The sequence below is a fragment of the Benincasa hispida genome, chromosome 12 (assembly GCF_009727055.1).
Source record: "Benincasa hispida cultivar B227 chromosome 12, ASM972705v1, whole genome shotgun sequence".
Classification (NCBI taxonomy): Eukaryota; Viridiplantae; Streptophyta; class Magnoliopsida; order Cucurbitales; family Cucurbitaceae; genus Benincasa; species Benincasa hispida.
In genome coordinates, this window is record NC_052360.1 from 71,033,647 (window position 1) to 71,055,260 (window position 21,614).

A 21,614-nucleotide genomic window follows, 5' to 3' on the forward strand; every position below is an offset into this window, starting at 1 on the left:
CAAATTCTTGTAGTGTTAGCACTTAGAAAGAAAATAGGAGAGTTAGAAGTTGGAGCTATGTCATGCGTCTAAGGACTCACTACAAGAATTTTGGGCTTTAATGTCGGTTGAAAAGAGTGAAATCGGATGTAAAATGTCGGTTTGTTTTTTTTTAAAAGTGGATCTTTAATGTCGGTTTTAAACCGACATTGTAGAGTACCTTTAATGTCGGTTTAAAACCGACATTAAAGACCCGCTTCACTTTTTCCTCTAACTTTCTATTTTTCCCCCCATTTTTTTCATTTCCCTCTTTCTTTCTCAAGATCTTCTTCCTTCTCTTCGCTTTCAGCATTCTCACTCTCTGTATTTACTTCACTTTTCACTCCAAAACCTCCCCTCCCACTTCCCCTCATCGGAATTCCACTTCCAAAAAACGCTTCCCGGGAAGGAAAACCCACATTCTTCCAAGCCCTGGCCCATCTTGCCTTCTTATCTCCCTTGGTCTCACTCCCCTGTCCCTCTCCATCTTTGGAGGCCTATTTCGGCAATGGCTTCACCCACCGTGTAGATCTTTTCAAGCCTAAACTCGTCGGATGGTTCCGGTGCTGGTATAGTGAAACTCTCGAGAGCTCCATATGTGGGGGGGGGGGAGTGCGAATGTGGCCGGAGAGGATTTACATGTTCGGAGAGGCGAACAGATTGAAAAGTGATCGGAAGAAAGAAAGAGATGGAGTTGCAGCTGAGGTCAAGGATTAGAAGAACCGTATCCAAGCTCTATTTTCAGCACCGTCGAAGCCAAGGTTTGTCTGATTCATTCATGTTTTTCATTTCTCTCTTAAATCTGTCCATGAAATCCGCTCAAGCTCTGTGCCAATATATTTAAACATGTTTTTTAGGTCTGATTTGTCTGGTTTGTCTGATTTGTTCATTGTTCATGCTTCATTCTAGCTATTTTTTTTGTTCGTTCTAATGTCGTCGAGCTGAGGTTCGTTCAAAGTTTGTTTTAGGTCTGTCAAAGCAGCTATTTTTAATGAGTTGTTTGGAGCTTAAGGAGTTTAGCTATATTGTTTAGATATGAGTGGAAGCCTCTTAGGTTTACTCTCGTTTTCAATCCAAGTCATTTGTTGTTCAAAAGGTGAAATATTCTTTTAATATTTATTTGACATTTAGTAATTTGAAGTTATTTCAATCTTTCAGTTTTTATTTCAATGATTATGTTTCTTTTTTGTGAAATTATAAATTGGAAAAAAAAATTCTTCATGAAGAGTTGAACCATAAACTAAGGTTTTTTTTATTCAGTTTCATTTTTTTTCACCATCTAGAAGTCATTGAAGAAAAGGCTGGCAATCAACATAGGAAGATAGGGAGATTAAGGAAGTAGAGAGAGATTCCAATGTAAAGTCATCAAGAATTTCATGGATGTTGACATCTCCAAGCCATTGCTTCAGGTACTCCACACCACAATTCTTGTTGCAAAATCTTACGGAGAATGTAGAATTTCGGACTTTACGTCTTTGTTTTTCAACTGTCACTCAGTTTGTATCTTCTGTTATTTCTTTTGTTGTTTACTAAATTTCTCTGCTAGTTTTTCAATTCAAACTTGCTCTTATCTGACTCTCATTTTGCTGGCTTATATGTTTTTATATTAGAACCATTATTAGTTAGCTCTTTGGATATATGAAAACACAGAAGGGGAAATATGTGTTTATGCAAATGTCTTGTTGTGTAGACTCTGATCTTATGTCTTTTCCTGTCCATATACTTGTTCTATTTGCTGTTTTAACCTTTTTTGGTGGCATTTGAGGAAGCAATATCATTTTCTTCATTGGTAGTGTAGTTTTTTTTTTCTCATGGTTACATTTCGGTTTATGGAAGGGGGGCCAACTTTAATAAAAGATTCTAATGGATAACATGCAATAACAATTCAAGCCTTCATATTGATTGAAGTTGCCTCACATTTGTATTCTCTCAATCTCTTCCTACTTTTAATGTTGTTATTTGTGTGTTTTTTAGGTGTTTGGAAGGGGTGGGGAGGAGATGGATTTCTTGCAACAGCAAGGAATTCACATAAAAATTATTCCTGGTAAGTGCATTTTTGAATGCTTACAGTTTTAAGCATAGTTTCTAAGTGTTTTCAAGTGACTCTAATGATATGAAAATTCCCATTTGAGAAGTTATAGTGTACTTATTTCTCTTTGGACCATATTGAATTAGAATGTAACACCCCTTTATGACTCATGGGTACTATTTATTTGTAGTTTAGATTTGATTCTAAGTGCTTGATTTTGTGGATTGCATTATGGTAGTTTGTGGGTTATTCATGCACTATGGCAGTTTTTGTTACAACTTTTGAGATTTGAAGTACATTGTGAGTTAAATTTGCTTATTGATGTATGTGTTATTGAATATTCATTTTTTGGGAATTCTAATAGTTCTGTTGAGAACAAGTGGTTGGGAAATAGTTTTGGGAGTGTGTTTCTTTGAACAGGTTCAAGGTAAATTTTTGGTTTTGTTGTGGTAACATCGTTATGCTGTCAAAAATTTTGAAAAAGAAGATTCTCTCATTTATTCAACTATTGAGTTTTCTTGTTTTGCAGGTGCAACAAAGGAGTAAAGATTTGGTATCGCAACCTCTTTATATTTTTTCTTGGGGAACTCTAGATCCAACACATTCACTACAAGAATTTTACCTTGAATGTACCATTTATGCACATTCCCAATAAACACGGTTAGTTGAATATGAATTCTGATCATATTTTCACTTTCAATCCTTTGTCTTAAACCTTTTTTGTTTGTGATCCTTTGAACAACAGTGGTCAGACAAAGATGCTTATAACTAGACACTGCTGAAGCTGGAGGGGTCTGTTCAAGAAGAATTATGAAGGGATCCATACTTACCAAGTGGAGAGGGATAGTAAACTCATAGTGTTTGTAAAATCATAAGGTTTGTATTACTTGTAATTTTTGTTTTCAAGGCCTGAATTATTGTATGACCGTTATTATAATTTTATAGCAGAATTTGTGGATTAAATGTAATAAATTTACAATCCATACATGAATAATATGTCATAGCCACAACGTTCGATGATGATGTATCATGTTATACTTTTTGACCAAAAAAATGGATTCGACAACGAAATTTTAAAAAAAAGGATAGATTCGGGCTTCAATGTCGGTTAAGAATTAAAAGAAAAACACAGGCTTTAATGTCGGTTGGAAATTTCACCGAAGGTCTTTAATGTCGGTTGGAAATTTCACTGAAGGCCTTTAATGTCGGTTGTAACCGACATTAAAAGGCTACCGACATTAAAGCCCGAATTTCTTCTAGTGACTCAAGAGGAAAAATTGGCTAAGTATGGCAAAAGGTGTGTGTTGAAGGCCATATAGGAAGTTAGTTGGCTATCGAGTGTGGTGATGGGTGTGGCTGGTATAGGGACATGCATTAGCCTCTATAGAAGTTAGTGAAGGCTAAGGAGAGCGGTATATATGAGCAGCCAAGTGCCAAGGTGAGCGCTCCAGGGGCACCAAGACAAGGAGCTAGGATGGGCTGCGAGGTGTGCTTTGGCCGAGGGGATTAAAGGTTAGAAATATATGGTTGCCAAAAGGCTTAGGCATTGGTATGGGTGAGCGACATCGTCTTGGAGAAGCACTGAGCATTGCCATGGAGGTTAATAGAGGCAAGGATGAGCGGACAAGGCTTAAGGAAAGCACCCAAGGCAAGGCGACCGAGAGAGAAGGCTGGATGGACGCCAACCCTATGTGTTGGTGTGAAGATGGAGTACTTAGCTTAATCACTAGGTTAGTAGGGTAAGTTGCGTGATTAAGGGCATTAAGTAGTGGTTAGTGGCTTAGGTGTCACTAAATTAGATCTCTTAAGCATACAACGCCTAATATAAATAGAAGGTTGAAAATAAAAGCTTCGTTTGCTCAATTATCTCATGCCAAAGGGAAGAAGCTACAGCCAATTTGAAGATCAATCAGTGCTTAAGGAAATCCCAGGCTACCAAAAGAAAATTTCCACGAAATCTCATTGAAATCTGAAGAATTTGATAAGTGTTTCAAGTTTCCAGATTACTCAGGCAAGTTGGAAAGATTGGAGAATTCTGAGCTCATTCAGAGAAATTAGAGACTTCAATTTTAAGGTAAGAAATTTAAGATGCTTAGGAACACGTTCTTAGAAAAAAAAATTGTGAGATAATGTCTGGAATTTGAGTTATTAAAGTTGGAAGTTGAATCTGGAATTTTGGATGGATGAACAAGCATGCAGCTGCAACCAAAGAACAAATAAGCAGCTGACTGAACGAAAGTATGCGTGAGCGTGCGCATGCACTGGCAAGGGTACTGTGCGCAATAGATGCGTGAGGCTGTGTGGTGAAAAGTGCCATCAGCCAAGAGTATGTGGAGTGTAGTGCCAACTAGTGCCCAATGTCTAAGTAGGGTGTACGGGCTATAACGCCTACTTGAACGTCTATGTGTGGGCACTATTGCCCAACGAACCGAGCTACAGGCCAAATGCCTAAGTGTGAGTGATGTGTTGGGATAGGCCAAGTGTTGGTGAGTTGTAAGGAATTTCTAAGAGTGATGTTAAGATTGCATACTAAAGTTAACCTCAAAAGGGAGCTAATGATGTTAACCAACGAAATTTATTCATGTCATAGGGCAAACGCAAGTAAGAGAAGCCTATAACCCTTGAGAGAGTAGCACAAGACAGTGAGTGAAGTTTTTACTTGATTTCCATGCATAGCATATGTTTTCTATGATGTTTCCAATGCATGACTGATTTTAGCATGACATGTTCACAAGTTTATATTAAGAGTTTGAGAATGATGTTTCCAACGCATGTTTACCTTTCAAAAACCTATGATTGAATGGATGCATGGTCCTTTTCTTTAAAAGGTTAAGTTTTAGGTAAAATGAAGCATACCTTTTAATAAGCCTTATGCCAAGAATTTTAAGTATGTTTTTCTTATTTTCAACGTGAGTTTTAAGCAAGCATGGCAAACCTTGAGAAGAGTTGTATGAGCATACTTGAGTTTTAAGGATTAAACGATGTACTAGTTAGCATTCCTTGAGTTAAATTACTTGTCATGGCCTCTATTTCTATGATGTGTTTTATAATGGAATGCTTAATGTTTGTTGGCTTTTTGGTCCTTAATCTCAAATTAATCTATTTTAATTAATTAATTAATATTATGATGATAACAAACCTACTTTATTTATTAATAATTTGGCGGTTTTGAGGTATCTATTGCATAGAGTTCGGAACAAAGGTTCCAACGCAATTTGAATCACCTAAATTGCCCGAAACAATCTTAAGGGAAAAATGGTGTAATTTTTCTCATAAAAGTGGACCAATTAAAAGGTGCCACTTGGAGCAATGGAGGAATGACACATAGTGGGTTTTTGATTTTTGGATTAGTTTTAAAAAGAAAAATAATTTAAAAGGAAAATGAATTTAAAACTATTTAGAAATACTCAAGAGGAGCTTGGGAAGTGGATGTAGGCTTGTGTCGAACCACTATAAAATTCTTGGTGTCAATTTCTCTATTCTCTCCTATTTAATTTTTGAATTAATTTGTTATTATATTTTATTACTTGAAATTAATTGCAATTTTTGTTCTTGAAATTAATTGCTCAAATTAGATTATTTTGATTGGTTTTTCTTGAATTTCTATATCCATTAACAATTTTGTTATTAGAATCAAATTGAGTAATTGAAAGTAGTATTATTTGAAGGGATTGGAACTTCCCACAGTGAAAACAATTGGACGTATTAATCTCTAAATTTCGTTTTATAGAAAGAAAGCATGGGAAGACATAAACCTAAGCATGCTTTCTACAGTGCAAGTTAGAGAGAAAGAGATTAAGAAATCACTCACCTTTGAAGACCAATTTTTCGCGTTTCTCTCAAATTCGTGTCGTCTTCTCTCAATCCCATGAACATCACAACTAAACACCACCACAGGACTTTCCCCGTTATTCTCTAGGACAGGAACCGTGCTGAGTTGTGGGCTCACACATAAGTTTGACAGGATGTAAGGGGAGAAGAATTGAGAGGAAAAAACTTCTCTATAAACATCACAGAGAGAAGAAGAAGAACTAGAAAGAGTGAAAGAGAGAGAATTTTTTCTCTCCTCATTTGTTACGTGAGAGAAAAGGAGGTTAAGGGGTGAGAGAATTGTAACTCCCTCCCCTTTATTAAATTTGAAAATATAGATATTAACCACTTTAATATATATTTAAACTATATATTATATCACATATAACATATAAGCTATCATTGATATTATATCACATATAACATAAACTATAGTATATTATCCTCTCAAATAACCTAAGATATTAATATGAATCAAATTCATTTTAATTTTAACCTATAGTTTTTATATGAATCACATTCATATAATTAATATTTGAATCATATTCAAACATTTTCTCTCTCTCATAAAACTATATAAATTTAATATGAATCATATTTACATTAAATTATAACGAATCATCTTCATATAATTAATATTTGAATCATATTCAAATATTTATTTCTCTCATAAAATTATATTTAAATTTAATATGAATCATATTCATGTTAAATTTTAACATCTAGCTTTTATATGCATCATATTCATATAAATAATATTTGAATCATATTCAAATATTTATTTCTCTCATAAAAATGTATCAACATATATTATATTATATAATGTATCAATATACATTATTTAACTGTATCTTATACAATTAATTCTCTTTAATTAATTTGAACTATTCAAATCACACCAAAATTAATTTGATTCCCATAAGTCCTCATTGAGCTAATGAGGGGACCTTATGGACCATTAGATTGAAGCTCCAATGATACGAAATTAATTGGTTAAACCTTTTCAATCAAATTAATCAACATTCATTAATTGTTGGTCACTTCATTAAAGACCAACAACTGAACTCTTCGCACTATAGATATATTTCTGTGTCCATTGAATATAATCAATCAAAACTGCGTTGACCCTTCACAAACCGCTCGTAAGTACAGTTGGGTCAAATTACCGTTTTACCCCTTTAGTTACATCTAACTCTTTAAATATCACTGATCTCTCTAATAAACAATTAGTCATAGTCCAACTATGACCAAACACCTCTTGGGCTAGGAGAGGGTAAGGTGCCTCATTGTAGCCTTGAAATCAACCCTTAAGGTAGCAATTTATCTTTTTACTCTAACTATAGGGAAAAAGTGAATTCTTTCTTGTGTAGTTGTGTTCCCAGCTCCCAAATTAGACGAATCTCTAAAATGGTAAGCTTATTGAGTCGACGAATCTGACCACTCTCACCCATACAAAGTAAAGGATCGCTTCATAGGTAGGAGTTCATAACTCACTCAAGATTAAGGTCAAGTCACTTATGGTCATCCTGGTGAAATGTAAGCCTCTTCTGGCAACAACATTATAAAGAAGAACTTAACATTTCGTGGTCTAGTCTTTATATAAACTCTTTTCTATAAGATACCCTCATTCACATGTTTCCATAAGAATGATTAGGATCAGATCAGTTGTATCACTTTACAATAATTGTAACAACTATAAAGCAGGATGTATTAGTAGTATTACCAGGATAAGACACCAAATCTTATTTATATGCTATAAACCATTTAGGTTATCACTTAAACATGATCCACCTGCATGTCTTCACATACATGTTTAAGTTACATCAGATAACCCTGAATATTAGGTTAATAGATTATTGCACAAGTAATATAAATTAATCAACCATTGATTCAACTAACATAAAACTACGAGGCTTTAGGGCATACACCACAACATTATTAACTTCTTGATTGCTTTAGGTTGAATTTATTTGCATGAATTTATTGTTTAAATTACTTATTAGTAAAAAAAATTGTTAATTTGTTTATTTGGGCTCACATTAGGAAAAAATTTTAATTACTTTTATTAAACCCTATTCACCCCTATCTAGGGTAATCATACCGATCCTATAATGTTTAGTACGATGAGTTTTAAATTTAAACCATGTTTCCAAATTTTATATTGAGAAAATCAAATACTGAAGGTGATGAAAGTATATAAGTTCTTTGATATTTAAGGGATGACTGTATCGAGGGTAGACATACTACTACTAGCCTTTGAGGCATATCTACGTGCACATAGGAACAATATTATCGAAGCTAATTGTATTGAGATTACTCTACATCAGCTAACGTTATCGACATTGAACGATCGAGCAAAAAGGCTCTCTTTCAATTAAGGCAAGAGGATGATGATTTTCAAATAGTTTGATGATGTTTGAGTTTTTCAGGGTTTTGAAAGTACTTACAAAGATTTATATTCTTTTATAGCTTGAAACTGTTTTTAACCCTAAGACGTAAAGATGCATATTTTATTCAATAAATATGTTTTTATATCATATTTTTAATGTATGTAAGTTTTAAAAAGAAGTCACGCACTGGGCATAGTTAGTTCACCTTTTCCAAATGTTTTCTTTTTCTCTCAATTAGCGGTCAATTCTCGGAGCCTAGCTAATTTAGCAGTCTGCCATAAAACTCAAAGTTTGAAGAGAAACAGAAGAAGCTTAGGTGACCCATCATATTTTGTCTAAATAATAGACCATCATGTACATATTAGGGGGTAAGAGTAGAACCCTAGTTGAAACCACTGTTGTATAGACTTACGTAAATTGTTCTGGCTTGTATATATATATGGTGTGTGCATTTGTGTTAGCTGCAGTTGTATGTTGGAGAATTTGGATGAGTGTATGTATATTAATTGTATATCAGGTACAATATATGCCATGGAGACAGGTTTCAAGAGTTAATTGGGTAGTAGGTGTCATAAGAGGGTTGACATATACTGTTTTCACACCTTTTTTCAGGTTAAAGAGGTGATCTGGGAGGGGGGTGTGACAGTTAGCCTATAAATTAATTTGTTTTCTCACTTCGATTATTCCATTTTAATTTGAAATGTTCTTCTCACCTATTTTTCTTTCTTTTTTATTTGATCAGTTGAATTGAGAGCAAATATTCAAGAGTTCTTTTAGAACGGAGTGGTTCAATGGTTGTTGTTCAACTTAAATTAATCATTGTATCCCATGAAGATTGCGCTACAATTTGTTTGCAACATGTGTAGATCGAAGAATTGTACTATTCACGACAACGCTTTGTAAAAGTGCCTCAACTGCCTATTGAATTTCTAATAGTTTTTGAGTTTTTGGTTATTTCAATGTATAATATGTGTTATTCCATGAAGGTTTTTTTTTAGTTTGAAAAAGTGTTCGCGGGATACAATATCTATATATTTACCCTATAATATTTTTGTATCCAGTTAATGTGCAATCAATTTGTTAGTGTTAGTTATTCATTTTTTATGTACATCATACTCCCCCAATAATAATATGTTGGTGGGAGAATTGAATTTCTAACCTTCTAGTCGAGCTTACAAAACTTTATATATCAACTGAGTTATTATTCATGGTAGCTGAGGTTACTAACTTTTTAGATTTCAATAAAATATATTAATTACATTTTCATAAGAGCAATATATTTGGGGTCATCCCAAGGTGCACCCATATTTGCCACCCCAATCTAATCATAAAGATAATAATTTAAAATACTTGAGTTTGTATTCTGACAAATTATGAATAATTAAATGAGATATACAAAAATAGATATAATAGAGAATAATACACATCTTAGTTTTGTTTTCATATAAGTAATATCTTAGGTCCAACTATAGCCTTTTTACTTGGTGGATGAATTCATTAGCATAGAGTACATCGACCCAATAAGCAATATAGACCATCCCTATAAGCAATAACTTAATTTCATGTTTCATCAAACACACCAACTTGATAATGCCCTGTACTATTATTTTCTCTCTAAGTCTCCCCTATGATCCAAGTTTTCACCATTAATTATCAAACTTGATTGTTGATTTAATCTCAACCAGACATCAAACGTTGAGTTGAGTTGCATCACGTCTCTAAGTGTTAATTTTTAGATGAATAGATTTGTAAGTGGTAGATCAGAATATTTAGTAAAAATCACGAGAAAAGAATAATCACATTAAAGTGTATTTGAGAGTGATTTGAATTTTCAATTATAAGTACCTTAGTAAATTAAGCATACAAATGCTCAACAATAAACTACATTCATACAAATTTCTAAAGTATTTCAAAATGTCTTTGAGCCATCAAGCGCTTAAAAGGACAAAGAATACTTTGCAAATCATTTTTATCGACAACTTTGAATTTTAATTATAAATACAAACATATATAGAGACCAACAAAAGTTTAGCTCATGATATTTGTATGTGTTGAGAATTAAAAAGTTACTGGTTTAAATCTCTCACCTCCAATTTGTAATTAAAAAAAGAAAAACACAAAACATATATAGTGGTCAAACTAATCTCTTTAAATATAGCATATTACTCAAAAAAAATACTTAGAAGAACCTTAAAACATCGGAATGAACCTATTACTTTCTTATGATGGTCATAACATAATAATAAGAAGAAGGGTAATTATTTTAAATAGTAAAATTGTTAGAAAATATTTTCAAATATTACAATATAGAGTGACAAGATATCTATCAGTGTTTTATCACATTTTGTTATAATAATAATAATAATAATAATAATAATAATCTCACCATATAAATCCCCAAAATATGGTGTCCGCCATTAGCTCTACAAACCATATAATGCCCTCCCCGTGGGTTCACTCCTTGTCTCTTCCACCCAAACCCCATATACTGCCAAAACCAGTGGCAAATCCGTAATTAACACATAATATTCAACCCCTTCCCCATTTCATATTCATGGGTTGTTTTTCTTATCTTCAAAGCCTCTCAATTCCTATGGTTATAAATTTCTATAAAACTATATCTCCGTTATTTGAACTTTTGGCTTTTAGTTTTCGAAAACGGTTGATACTAAAATTTGAATAAAAAAAAAACTCACATAACCTCTATGTCATTGTAATTATGAATTTATAATTTGAAGAAGATACGAGAAAAATTTGAGCATCAGTACGGTATTTGGTCACAAGGCTTCTAATGTCTAAATCAGTAAGAGGCTTTTGATTGTAGCAAGAGTTTCAAGCATGAGAATGAACTTACTTATTCTAAAGTCATAATGATGTATTTTATAAATTTTCAATTTAAGACGTCTAGATTAGAGTTTCGAAGTTAGATTAGCTTTATCCTTGGGCCAAATAGGTTGGGCATGCATTTGGCATGCCTCATTCATCACATGGGGGGCTTGATCAGATCAAAACCAAGCATGTCATTTAGGCCCAACTTTCTTCTCTTTCCTTGGCCCAAATGTGTTGGAGAATGCATTTAATACGATCCGTTCAATAAAAGAAGAGTTTCGGCCAAGATCAAGGTCGAGCAAGTTAGTTTGGCCTTTGACCCAACATCTCTTCTTTTTCAAAACCCAATTGGGTCTTGAGGTGTGGTTTTCACATCGAGTGTCGTCATTTTCTTGATATAGAAATCTACAAACTCATACAAAGTTGATTATGTCCTCTAGTCCAAATATACCCATAATGAAAAGCTTGGTTTTTCAAAAATATTTTGATGGGAAGTAAATAACAAAGGAAAAGAAATCTAGAGGTGGAAAGATTGTTTTTAAGTACCTAATTTTTAAAAATTGAATCATTACCAAATTAAGTCTAAATAATCGTTTTTTAAGATTTATAAACTCAATCAAACTATTCTATAAAAATTAAATTGATCGAGTTGGTTTGATTATTCAATTTTAAACAAAATTCAAACTAGAATCGGGTAGTGCTGATCAAATTAACCTTTGATTAAGGATGCTGGTCGTTAAAAATCGATTGTCCAAAATTTCGATTGGCAAACCTAATTCAAGCAATTTGGATTTAGCTTTTAAATTAATTTGAGTTAGAAATATAAACTTTGATCCTTATTTATAAAATTCAAGATTATATATTAGGGTGGGTTAATTTCATGGTTCAATTGGGTAGTTTAGAAATCAGATGGAAGGAATTCAATTAAATTTTTTTAAAAATGGAACATAATCCAACACAAATTAATTTTCAACAAAACTCAATTCAAGTTAAGTTGCCCTATTATAGAAAGGGTAAGACTTGGAAAAACAGTAGTGTAGTATGAGTTATATTCATCTGTGTGAAGTCACGTGACAAATTCTTTTTATTGAATTATTTTTATTTCTTTAGGTAAGGAAAATAGGATGCATGGGATTAGATACAACCTAGAGTACACATCTAATCATTGTCCATATCTCGGTGCATTCTAAGATGCACCCATATTTATGCATTTTACTCTCATCATTCACACTAATAAAGAAATAAAATATTCTTAAAAGAAATAAAGAAGTGAATTTGCCACATGACAAATTATGATTGGACGGTGGGATGCATAAAGATAGGTACAATCGATGCACTTAACTCGACTTAAGTTAAGTTAAGTTGCTCTATTGTAGAAAATAAAAAAGAATTGAAGTTAAAAGCTGCATCTATGAATCACTAAAGTATATAAGTTTGAGATATTTTTACTATTTTTCCCTCATACAAGTCACAATACAAAATTAGTCAAATTGTGACCGCTTCATTCAATAATTTCTCGAACATGAAATTGTCATTTTCTTCCAAACCCTTGTGTATACAAATTAGGATGGGTTAATTTCATGGTTCAATTGGTAGTTTTGAAATTTAGTTAATTTTTTTAAAAAAAATAATGAGCTAAGTTGTTCTAGTAATACTTTGGAAAAAAGACTTGAGTATGGCTACATCCATCTTGTGAAGCTATGTGACAATTTTTTTAATTGAAATATTTTTATTTTTTTATTCGATAAGAAAAATAAGATGCATGAGATTAGGTATAATCTTGGATACACAATCTAATCATTGCCTATATTTAGGTGCATCGTCTTTATGTATTTTACTTCCATCACTAAAAAAAAAAAATTAAAATATTTTAAAAAATAAATAATAAGAGATTTTGTCTATGGTAAATTATGATTGGATATTAGGATACACACTAGGTAGACTACATATATCTTACTCGACTCAAGTTATGTTAAGTTGTTGTACCGTAGAAAAGAAAAATGAATTAACTTTTTTTTTTTTTTTTTTTTTTTTTTCTAATACACGTCCTATTACACAAAATTATTAGTTAAAGTGTAATGGTCTCATTAAATAATTCTTCGGACATGATTGTCGTTTTCTTCAAACCTTTTGTGTATATAAATTGGAAATCACCGTTTCAACGTCAATCAAACAAATTAAGCTTTTCTAAGAGATGAAGACCAATTCACTCACTCCATCTCTTCCCCTCCAATTTCCATCGCCGATCAAACTTCCTCCGGTGACCGTTATCCGATTTCCATCTTCTCTAATTCCCAAAGCCATATCGATTCCCACTCCAAACACCACCCGCATATCGATCAACGACGACGATTCCATCGCAGCCTTCTGGGACTACCAATTCCTCTTCGTCTCCCAGCGGACTGAGACGACAGACCCCACCGTCCTCCGCCTAGTCGACGGCGCCATACCCCCCGATTTCCCCTCCGGCACGTACTACCTGGCGGGACCGGGCATGTTCTCCGACGACCATGGCTCCACAGTGCATCCACTCGACGGCCATGGGTATTTAAGAGCGTTTGTTTTCGAGAGGAAGAAGAAGGAGGTGGTTTTCATGGCGAAGTACGTGAAAACGGAGGCGAAAATGGAGGAGCATGATCTGGTGACCGACACGTGGCGGTTTACGCATAGAGGGCCGTTCTCGGTTTTGAAGGGAGGGAAGAAATTGGGGAATACAAAAGTGATGAAAAATGTGGCTAATACGAGTGTGCTGCGGTGGGGCGGCCGCCTGCTCTGCCTCTGGGAGGGCGGCGATCCGTACGAAATTCGGCCGGAGAATTTGGATACGGTTGGCAAGTTTTCTGCTGTTCACGGTGGCTGTGATTGTGATTCGCCGTCCCACGGCGGACCTTACGGTGCTGGGTTTTGGCGCTTTGCTGCGGAGCTTTTGAAGCCTGTGCTCTACGGTTGGTTTATTAGTTTTAATAATTTTATTTCTTTTTCTATTTTTTTTAAAAATTTAATTTTATGTGGCATATTTGTTAATGATTTCAAAGAGTTAAAAGTCATTATTATCATATAAAAATCACTTTAAAATACTTTTTCAGGATTAATTTAATATTTAATATTAATTAATTTTAAATAATTAAAAATATATTTTAGAGTGATTTCGAAAATGTCATGATTTTAAAAACTCTAAATTATGTTTTCATTCCTTCAAAATTAAATTTGATTATAAAAAAATTGTATTTAAAAGTATAAGGATGAAATATTAAATTCAATTTAAGTTATTAAAAACATGTTTAAAAAATTACATAAAAATGATTATGATAATTTTAAAATGATTTCAAAGTTATTCTCAAACACAAAAATATGTTATAAATTTTATGGGGGAAAGTCATGTTTATTTAATCAAATTAAAATAGGCAATAATCTTTTCTCATAAAACAGGTAACAATTTTCTGAAGGAAAGTCATTTTGATCTTTCGTGGTAATAAAAATATAATGATAAAAATTCGATACAATAGAGAGAGAAATGATATATATATATTTTTTTTAATAAAAAATGTGGAGACTACATTAAAGAAAACATTCAAATATTCAAGATAAAAACATATATTTAAAGTTCATTCTCCATAAATATATATATTCAAAGCCTTATTTATTTATTTCTTCTTTTAGTCCATCATTATTTTCATATTCTATTTAAGTTTTTAAAATGAGTTAAAAAACACTTTTGGTCCCTAAACTTTCGTAAAAGTAACAATTTAGTTTCTGAACTTTGATTTGTAACGATTTATGTTTGTACTTAATTTTTTAACAATTTAGTTCCTGAATTTTAGTACATAACAATTTAGTTCTTATTTTAAATTTGTAACAGTTAGTCTATAACATAATAAAATTTATCAAAATTTGATATCAATTTTTATTATTTTATTATATAGACTTTGTATATTATAAAAATATCGAGCCTCTAATTAGTTTATTAGTTTATTTATGTAAGAAATACCATTAAATCCTCACACTAATTTCTTTGATGGCGACTAAATTGTTACAAAATTTAAAATATAAGGATTAAATTATTTACATAATAAGGTTTAGAGACTAAATTATTACAAAATTAAAAATATAGAGACTAAATTGTTACAAACCAAAGTTTAAGAACTAAATTACTATTTCTATAAAAATTAAGGGACTAAAATGATTTTTAACCTTCTAAATTTTACATAAAACTAGAAACAAAGTCAAAAGACAAGAGTCAAAATTGATTAGAAATAAACCCAAAGCTAAACAACCGATTTATTGTTTTGGTTTTTTAAAAATATTCTACATATCCAACCTAAAACGTTCGAACATATGGATTAAAAATTAGTTTAATCGTTAACACATATAAATATCAATGAGTGTTTGTATCACATTAATTTTTGAACTTTTAAAAGTTTCTATAAGTTTTTAAATTTTGTATCTAAGTGCATCAACAAATTTAAAATTTATAAAAATTAATTGATTTTCAATGAGTCCATGAGTTCTAAAGAAATTCCAAAATTGAGACTTTTTTTATTTTTTATTTTTTTTTTTAAATGTGTTCATGAATTAAATAGATAAAAACTTCAAAATTTAGCTGATCAAAATAATAACCGAAAGAATTCTTCTTTTTCTTTCTTTTTACTTCGACAACATACAGTAGCGTTGAGATTCAAAATTTTAATTTATTGATCGAGAACATGTGTCTTTACTAATTGAGTGTTCCACCAAAATTGAGGAATAAAACATTATTAAAATGACGTTGGAATTTTGCAAAATAGCAAACAAATGCCGACACCACAGTAAGTAACAATAATATTCGACATATAAAAATATATATACACATAATCATTGGTTTGAATATTAAAAAATGAAAATAAATATGGTGGAGTTGGCAATTGCAAATTGAATAATAATAATATATTAAAAGTAATTAAAAAAGAAATTAGAAGGTGGGTAATGAATATAAAAAATGATGGGAGGAATAATAATGGGCACAGGAGTATTCAAGATGCCACCAAAGAGATTGTTGTCTCATTACAAGCTTGATGCTCAAAGGAATAGACTTCTCATTATGTCATGCAATGCTGAAGATATGCTTCTACCAACTAGCCATTTCACATTTTATGGTAATTATTATTCATTCATTTATCAACATATTTCTCTATTCTTTTTTATTTTTCTGTTTAAATTTCTCTTATATTTTTCTTTTTACTTACATTTATGAATTTTGACATTTTTAGATGAAGAAACTTGTCTAATCGATCTTTTAGTCTTTTATCAAGGTCATGTCCTTTATTTACTCTTAGGCCAATACATGATGGTTGATAATACAATTTTCCTTTTTTACTTTTCTATTTTGAAATTTATGCCTGATGTCTTCCAATTTTCTTGTTATATTTTTACCTTTTATAAATAAACATTTGAATTATTAGTATAGATATAAGGTTGTTTTCAAATAAAGGAAAATCAACTAACTTATTTACAAATATAGCAAAATTAATGTTACTATCTATCGGTGAAAGACCACGATAGACATCTATCACATCTATCAGTGTCAACGATTGATATCTATTGCGGTCTATCACTGATAAATAGTGACATTTTGATATATTTGTAAACATTTATAATAGTTTTATCATGTAAAACAATTATATATACACATGTATTTGTTAGAAAGTTGATAACTAATTGGACAAAGAAAAGTACAAATAAGAGAAGTATTTATAAATTTAAATTCCAAAATCCAAACACTAAAAGTGAAATGGTTATTTACCAAACTGACAACTTATCTCTGGGTAGTTATAATTTATTTGACTGCTATGTGGTGTACTAAACCTTTCCTCTTTTGTAATTACAAAGCTTCTACTATCTCCAAATTCGATACATTTCTTCTTGCATGTCCCTATTGTACTCTTTTAACAAGAAACATAGAGATCTACTTGAATATCTCGATTAGGTTGGCACATTCTTAGTACTCTCATCATATTCCAAAAAAGCTTTCATACAAAATCAAAGAGTACTGGAGAGTTCGTGAGTGGTACAAAGAGCTAAGTTCAACAAAACAAAAACCATATTGAAAGCAACAAAAAAGACTAGAAAAAAGCCTATCTCTATTGTACTATCAACATTGAGCTTCTCTCTAGTCCAGCTATCCATTGTACATTACATTTGTGATAACACATAGCATATTTTAGTGTCGGATGTGATGAGAGTACTAGAGATGTGTCAACTTAGTTAAGATATCCTAATGTATCTACTTATCCTTCTACTTTTCGAATCTTGTCATATGTTGTAAAAAGAAAAAATGAAACTTGCTTTCATTACTTGCATATTCCCACAATTTTATTTAATTTGCAGAATTTGACAGCAATTTCAAGTTATTACAGAAAAAAGATTTGGTTATTGATGATCACTTGATGATCCATGATTGGGCTTTTACTGATACTCATTACATCCTCTTTGCTAACCGAATCAAGCTCGATGTCATAGGTATGTTTTGTTTTGTTTATTGTTTTAATAATATAATAGTAAATTATTGTTTATTAATTTTTATTAAAATATAATTTTGATCTAGATCTCCACAGCAAACCGTTTGCAATTTTTTTTTTTAAATTACTTATTAAATATTTTATACCTAAAATATATATGCACAATTCTTTTCTAATTTTAAAAACTCTAAAACGACCTTACATTGATAATCATTTTGTTTTCAATTTTCTATTATTTAAAATTATATTTGTTTTTTCACAAATCAATTTTGGTATACGTCTCACCTTCTCTAACAATACACATTTAAATTTAAAAATAAAATCATATTTTTAAAAAGTAGCAAGAACCCATAGAGATAATGTTTATAAACTTAATTTTTTAATAAAAGAAATAAAAAACATAATTGCTCTGCTGGTTAACCATTTAATTTTTTTTTTAAAAAAAATTAAGCTTATAAATAATACTTTTATCTATTAGTTTCTTTGTTTTGTTATCTATGTTTATTCTTATGAGTATTTTAACAATGAAGTCAAATTTTGAAAACTATTTTTCTAAAAACATTTCTTATTGTTTTAGAAATATAATTTGGTTATATATTTCGACAATTAAAAAAATTGTACTTTTCAAAAACAAAAAAAATTAAAAAGCAAATGGTTATCAAATAGGGCTAAAATAGTTATCTATCTGGCAATTGATTAGTTTTACCTAGAAACCTTCTTCTAATTTTCTCAATTTTAGATATAAATGACAAAAAATTAATTTAATAAAAGGAAATTATTTCAAATGGTAAAATTGTTGAAAAGATTTACATGATATAGCAAAATTTTAGAACTATCAATGATAGACGCTGATAGATACTGATGGACTTCTATCAGTGTCTATCAGTATCTACTATTGATATTTCTATAATTTTTCTATATTTTGTAAAAAATATATTTCCATTAATTATTGACTGAAATTAATTAGAACCCAAAACCACATAAATTGAAGGTGCAATGGGTGCTGTTAGTGGGATATCTCCAATGATATCAGCATTAAGTGTAAACACAAGCAAACCCACTTCTCCAATTTATTTGATTCCAAGATTTGGTGAAGATTCAAACAGAAATTTGAGAAAGGCTGTTGTTGAAGTTCCTTCAAGGCTTTGGCTGCTACACGTTGGCAATGCCTTTGAAGTTATTCATGAAGATGGCAACTTGGACTTCCAAATTCATGCCTCTGCTTGCTCCTATCAATGGTTCAATTTTAAAAAATTGTTTGGTAAGTCCTTTTCCCTTTCATGCCCTCACCCTTCTTTCGAGTCGTTTATTAGATAACTATTATGTTTCATCTGAAAAAACCTATTAGTAAAGAGTAACGACTATATGTACTTTTTGACGTGGGATCTTTAACATTCTTTTTTAAAATAGTGTCTCGTTGAATTCATTCTTCTTGGGTTGGATTTTGATTTTGAGTTTTTGAATGAATAATACTTGTTTGAGCTCCATGAACTCTAATACTGTATTCTGCTAGGTTACAATTGGCAGACTGGAAAACTAGATCCTTCCATTATGAATTTGAATGAATCCAAAAGTGAGTTATTGCCTCGCCTAGTTAAGGTAACTTTTAAATTTCTTTCCATTAGTGTATTTAATTAAACCAAAAAAATCAATGATAAGGGTATCTTTTCCCCCTTTTTTTGATAGAAATGTTTGACCAAATTTTAAAAAAATGGGCAAGAAAACAATTGGTAAAAACATGTTGTTCTAATTATCAATCGGACCTAATTCAATGGGTAAAACAATTATATATTGACTAAAAAAAAAATCATAAAAGTTGAAATTTATAGTAAAAAACTTAGCTGTTATTTTTTTTTTAATGTGAAAATAAATTATACTAAAATTATAATTACACCTACTTGATTTCAAAAGTTTGAATACAATTTTAATGAAGAAAAGCTAATGAGAAACACATTCAAAATTAACCATTTGCAGATATCCATCAGTTTAAATAAGAATGAGAAGTGTGAAAAGTGCAGTGTGGAGCCATTGAACCAATGGACAAAATCCTCAGATTTTCCCGTGATAAACCCTAAATTCTCAGGGCTAAAACACAATTACTTATATGCTGCAACTTCCTCCGGTTATCGGCGATCGCTACCGTCGTTTCCATTCGATATGATCGTGAAGCTCGACATGGTAATGAACACCGTCCGAACATGGTCTGCTGGTAATCGAAGATTCGTCGGAGAACCGGTTTTTGTTCCCAAAGGAAATGAAGAAGATGATGGATATCTTCTTGTTGTTGAGGTTAGCAAACTTATAAACCATCTCTCTCTTTTTAGTGTTTTGTGTGTTTTTATTATTAATTCAGAATATGTTCAATGGAAGAAGTATTTAAAGAAATGGAAACTAAATGACCTAAAAAATATTTAGTAAGCAAAGCAGAGACAAAGTACTCTATAATTTTTTTTAAAGGAAAAAATAGCTTTTTGTCCTGGATTTTAAATTTAATTTTCATTTGATCTCTAAATTTCAAAATGTTATATTTTTAGTCCTTGAATTTTAAATTTTATTTCAATTTAGTCCTTAGGTTTTAAAATGCTACAATATTACCCTTGAGATTTGAATTCTGTTTCAATTTGGTCTCCAGGTTTCAAAATTTACACTTTTTGACCTATATTTTTTAAGAATTAAAGATTATAATATGCTATTGAGTTTAGACCATCCCAAAGTCACTCTCAAACTAAACCTTAGCGCTTCTTAGAAATATATAGATTTTGGTATTCACATCCAATGATATTTATCATAAGGTAGCTACATTTTGTGACAACCTCATTGAATAATTTGTTTACACATGCTAGAAATTATATTTCCGAATTCCAACCATACCCTTCAAAATACTATTTGTTAATGAAGTAACAAAATGAGAATATTTGAGTAAAGGATTTCAACTGTTTAAATACAGTATGCAGTATCAATACAAAGATGCTATCTTATTATTTTGGAGGCCCAAAGATTTGGAGAAGCTGATGGAATTGTAGCAAGACTTGAGGTCCCAAAGCATCTTAATTTCCCTCTTGGTTTTCATGGTTTTTGGGCTGCTAATGCATAAAAGGACAAATATTCATATTCGTCGACTAAAAAATCTAAAAAATAAAATATTTTTTGAGATATTCGGATGCACATACTGAAGTTGTTAGTTAATTGCAATTCAACGAAAAAGATATCCTGATTGAGTTCTTAAACACTAGTATTCAAGTATTTACATACATAATGTTGTTTTTACTTTTTGTTTTCTTGAAAACATAATGTATTTTTTTTGGTAATAAATTTATATGTCTTCTATGTTATATGGACGTGAATCATATTAAAATTAAGTTCATTTCATTAGAACTAATTTGTTAGTGCAAATCGAGAGTTGTATGAAATTATACATGCTAGGGCAAGATATATTTCACCACTAGGAACTATTTTTCATTATGCCTTTTTTTTTTGGACATTGAATAATAAAATACTATTTTTATTGAGGATTTCACATTAGAATGAAAAGACACGTCTCACAATCTCTATAATATAAATAGACAACTCCTCTCACAATCGATTAGTTTAATTTTTAGATGGACACACCTCACAATCTCTATATTGAGTCCTCTCGTTTTTCTAATATAGTTTTTCAGATCTTGCCTGATAGTGGTGAATTCAAAGAAAATGCAATATATCTTGAGGGAACATGTTAAAAATTCCACATTAGAATGATACACAAACCACTACTTCTATAACCAATTGATTTTGAGATGAAACTATTGTCCATCTAATTAACTTTTGTATAAACTTAAATCGATACATTTCATTTGATAGTGTTGCTGAACTTTGAGAGAATATTTTCACTATAATGGATTGCTGACATACTGATCAAAGCTTTTTAAAGATTATAGCCCCTCCTCCATTGCTCTTAATTTTTTTGCTTTTATGTAATGCTTATTCTTTACGAGGATTTCTATCTAGCCCTCTCTTCGCTCTTTTGATCGTACTCCCCGCTTCTCTTGAATATATTGATGGGGA

At 31.2% G+C, this 21,614-nt stretch overlaps 1 protein-coding gene across 1 annotated transcript; it reads left to right on the top strand.

Annotated features, from left to right (window-relative positions):
* Positions 1 to 13,264: 13,264 nt before the first annotated feature.
* Positions 13,265 to 20,664, top strand: LOC120068443 (carotenoid cleavage dioxygenase 7, chloroplastic). Its single transcript, XM_039020213.1, has 7 exons — positions 13,265 to 14,021; positions 16,080 to 16,208; positions 17,440 to 17,571; positions 18,562 to 18,831; positions 19,084 to 19,169; positions 19,545 to 19,859; positions 20,518 to 20,664. The coding sequence occupies exons 1-7, from the start codon at positions 13,271 to 13,273 to the stop codon at positions 20,662 to 20,664; spliced, it is 1,830 nt and encodes a 609-aa protein (XP_038876141.1). The 5' UTR covers positions 13,265 to 13,270.
* The last annotated feature ends 950 nt before the right edge of the window (positions 20,665 to 21,614 follow it).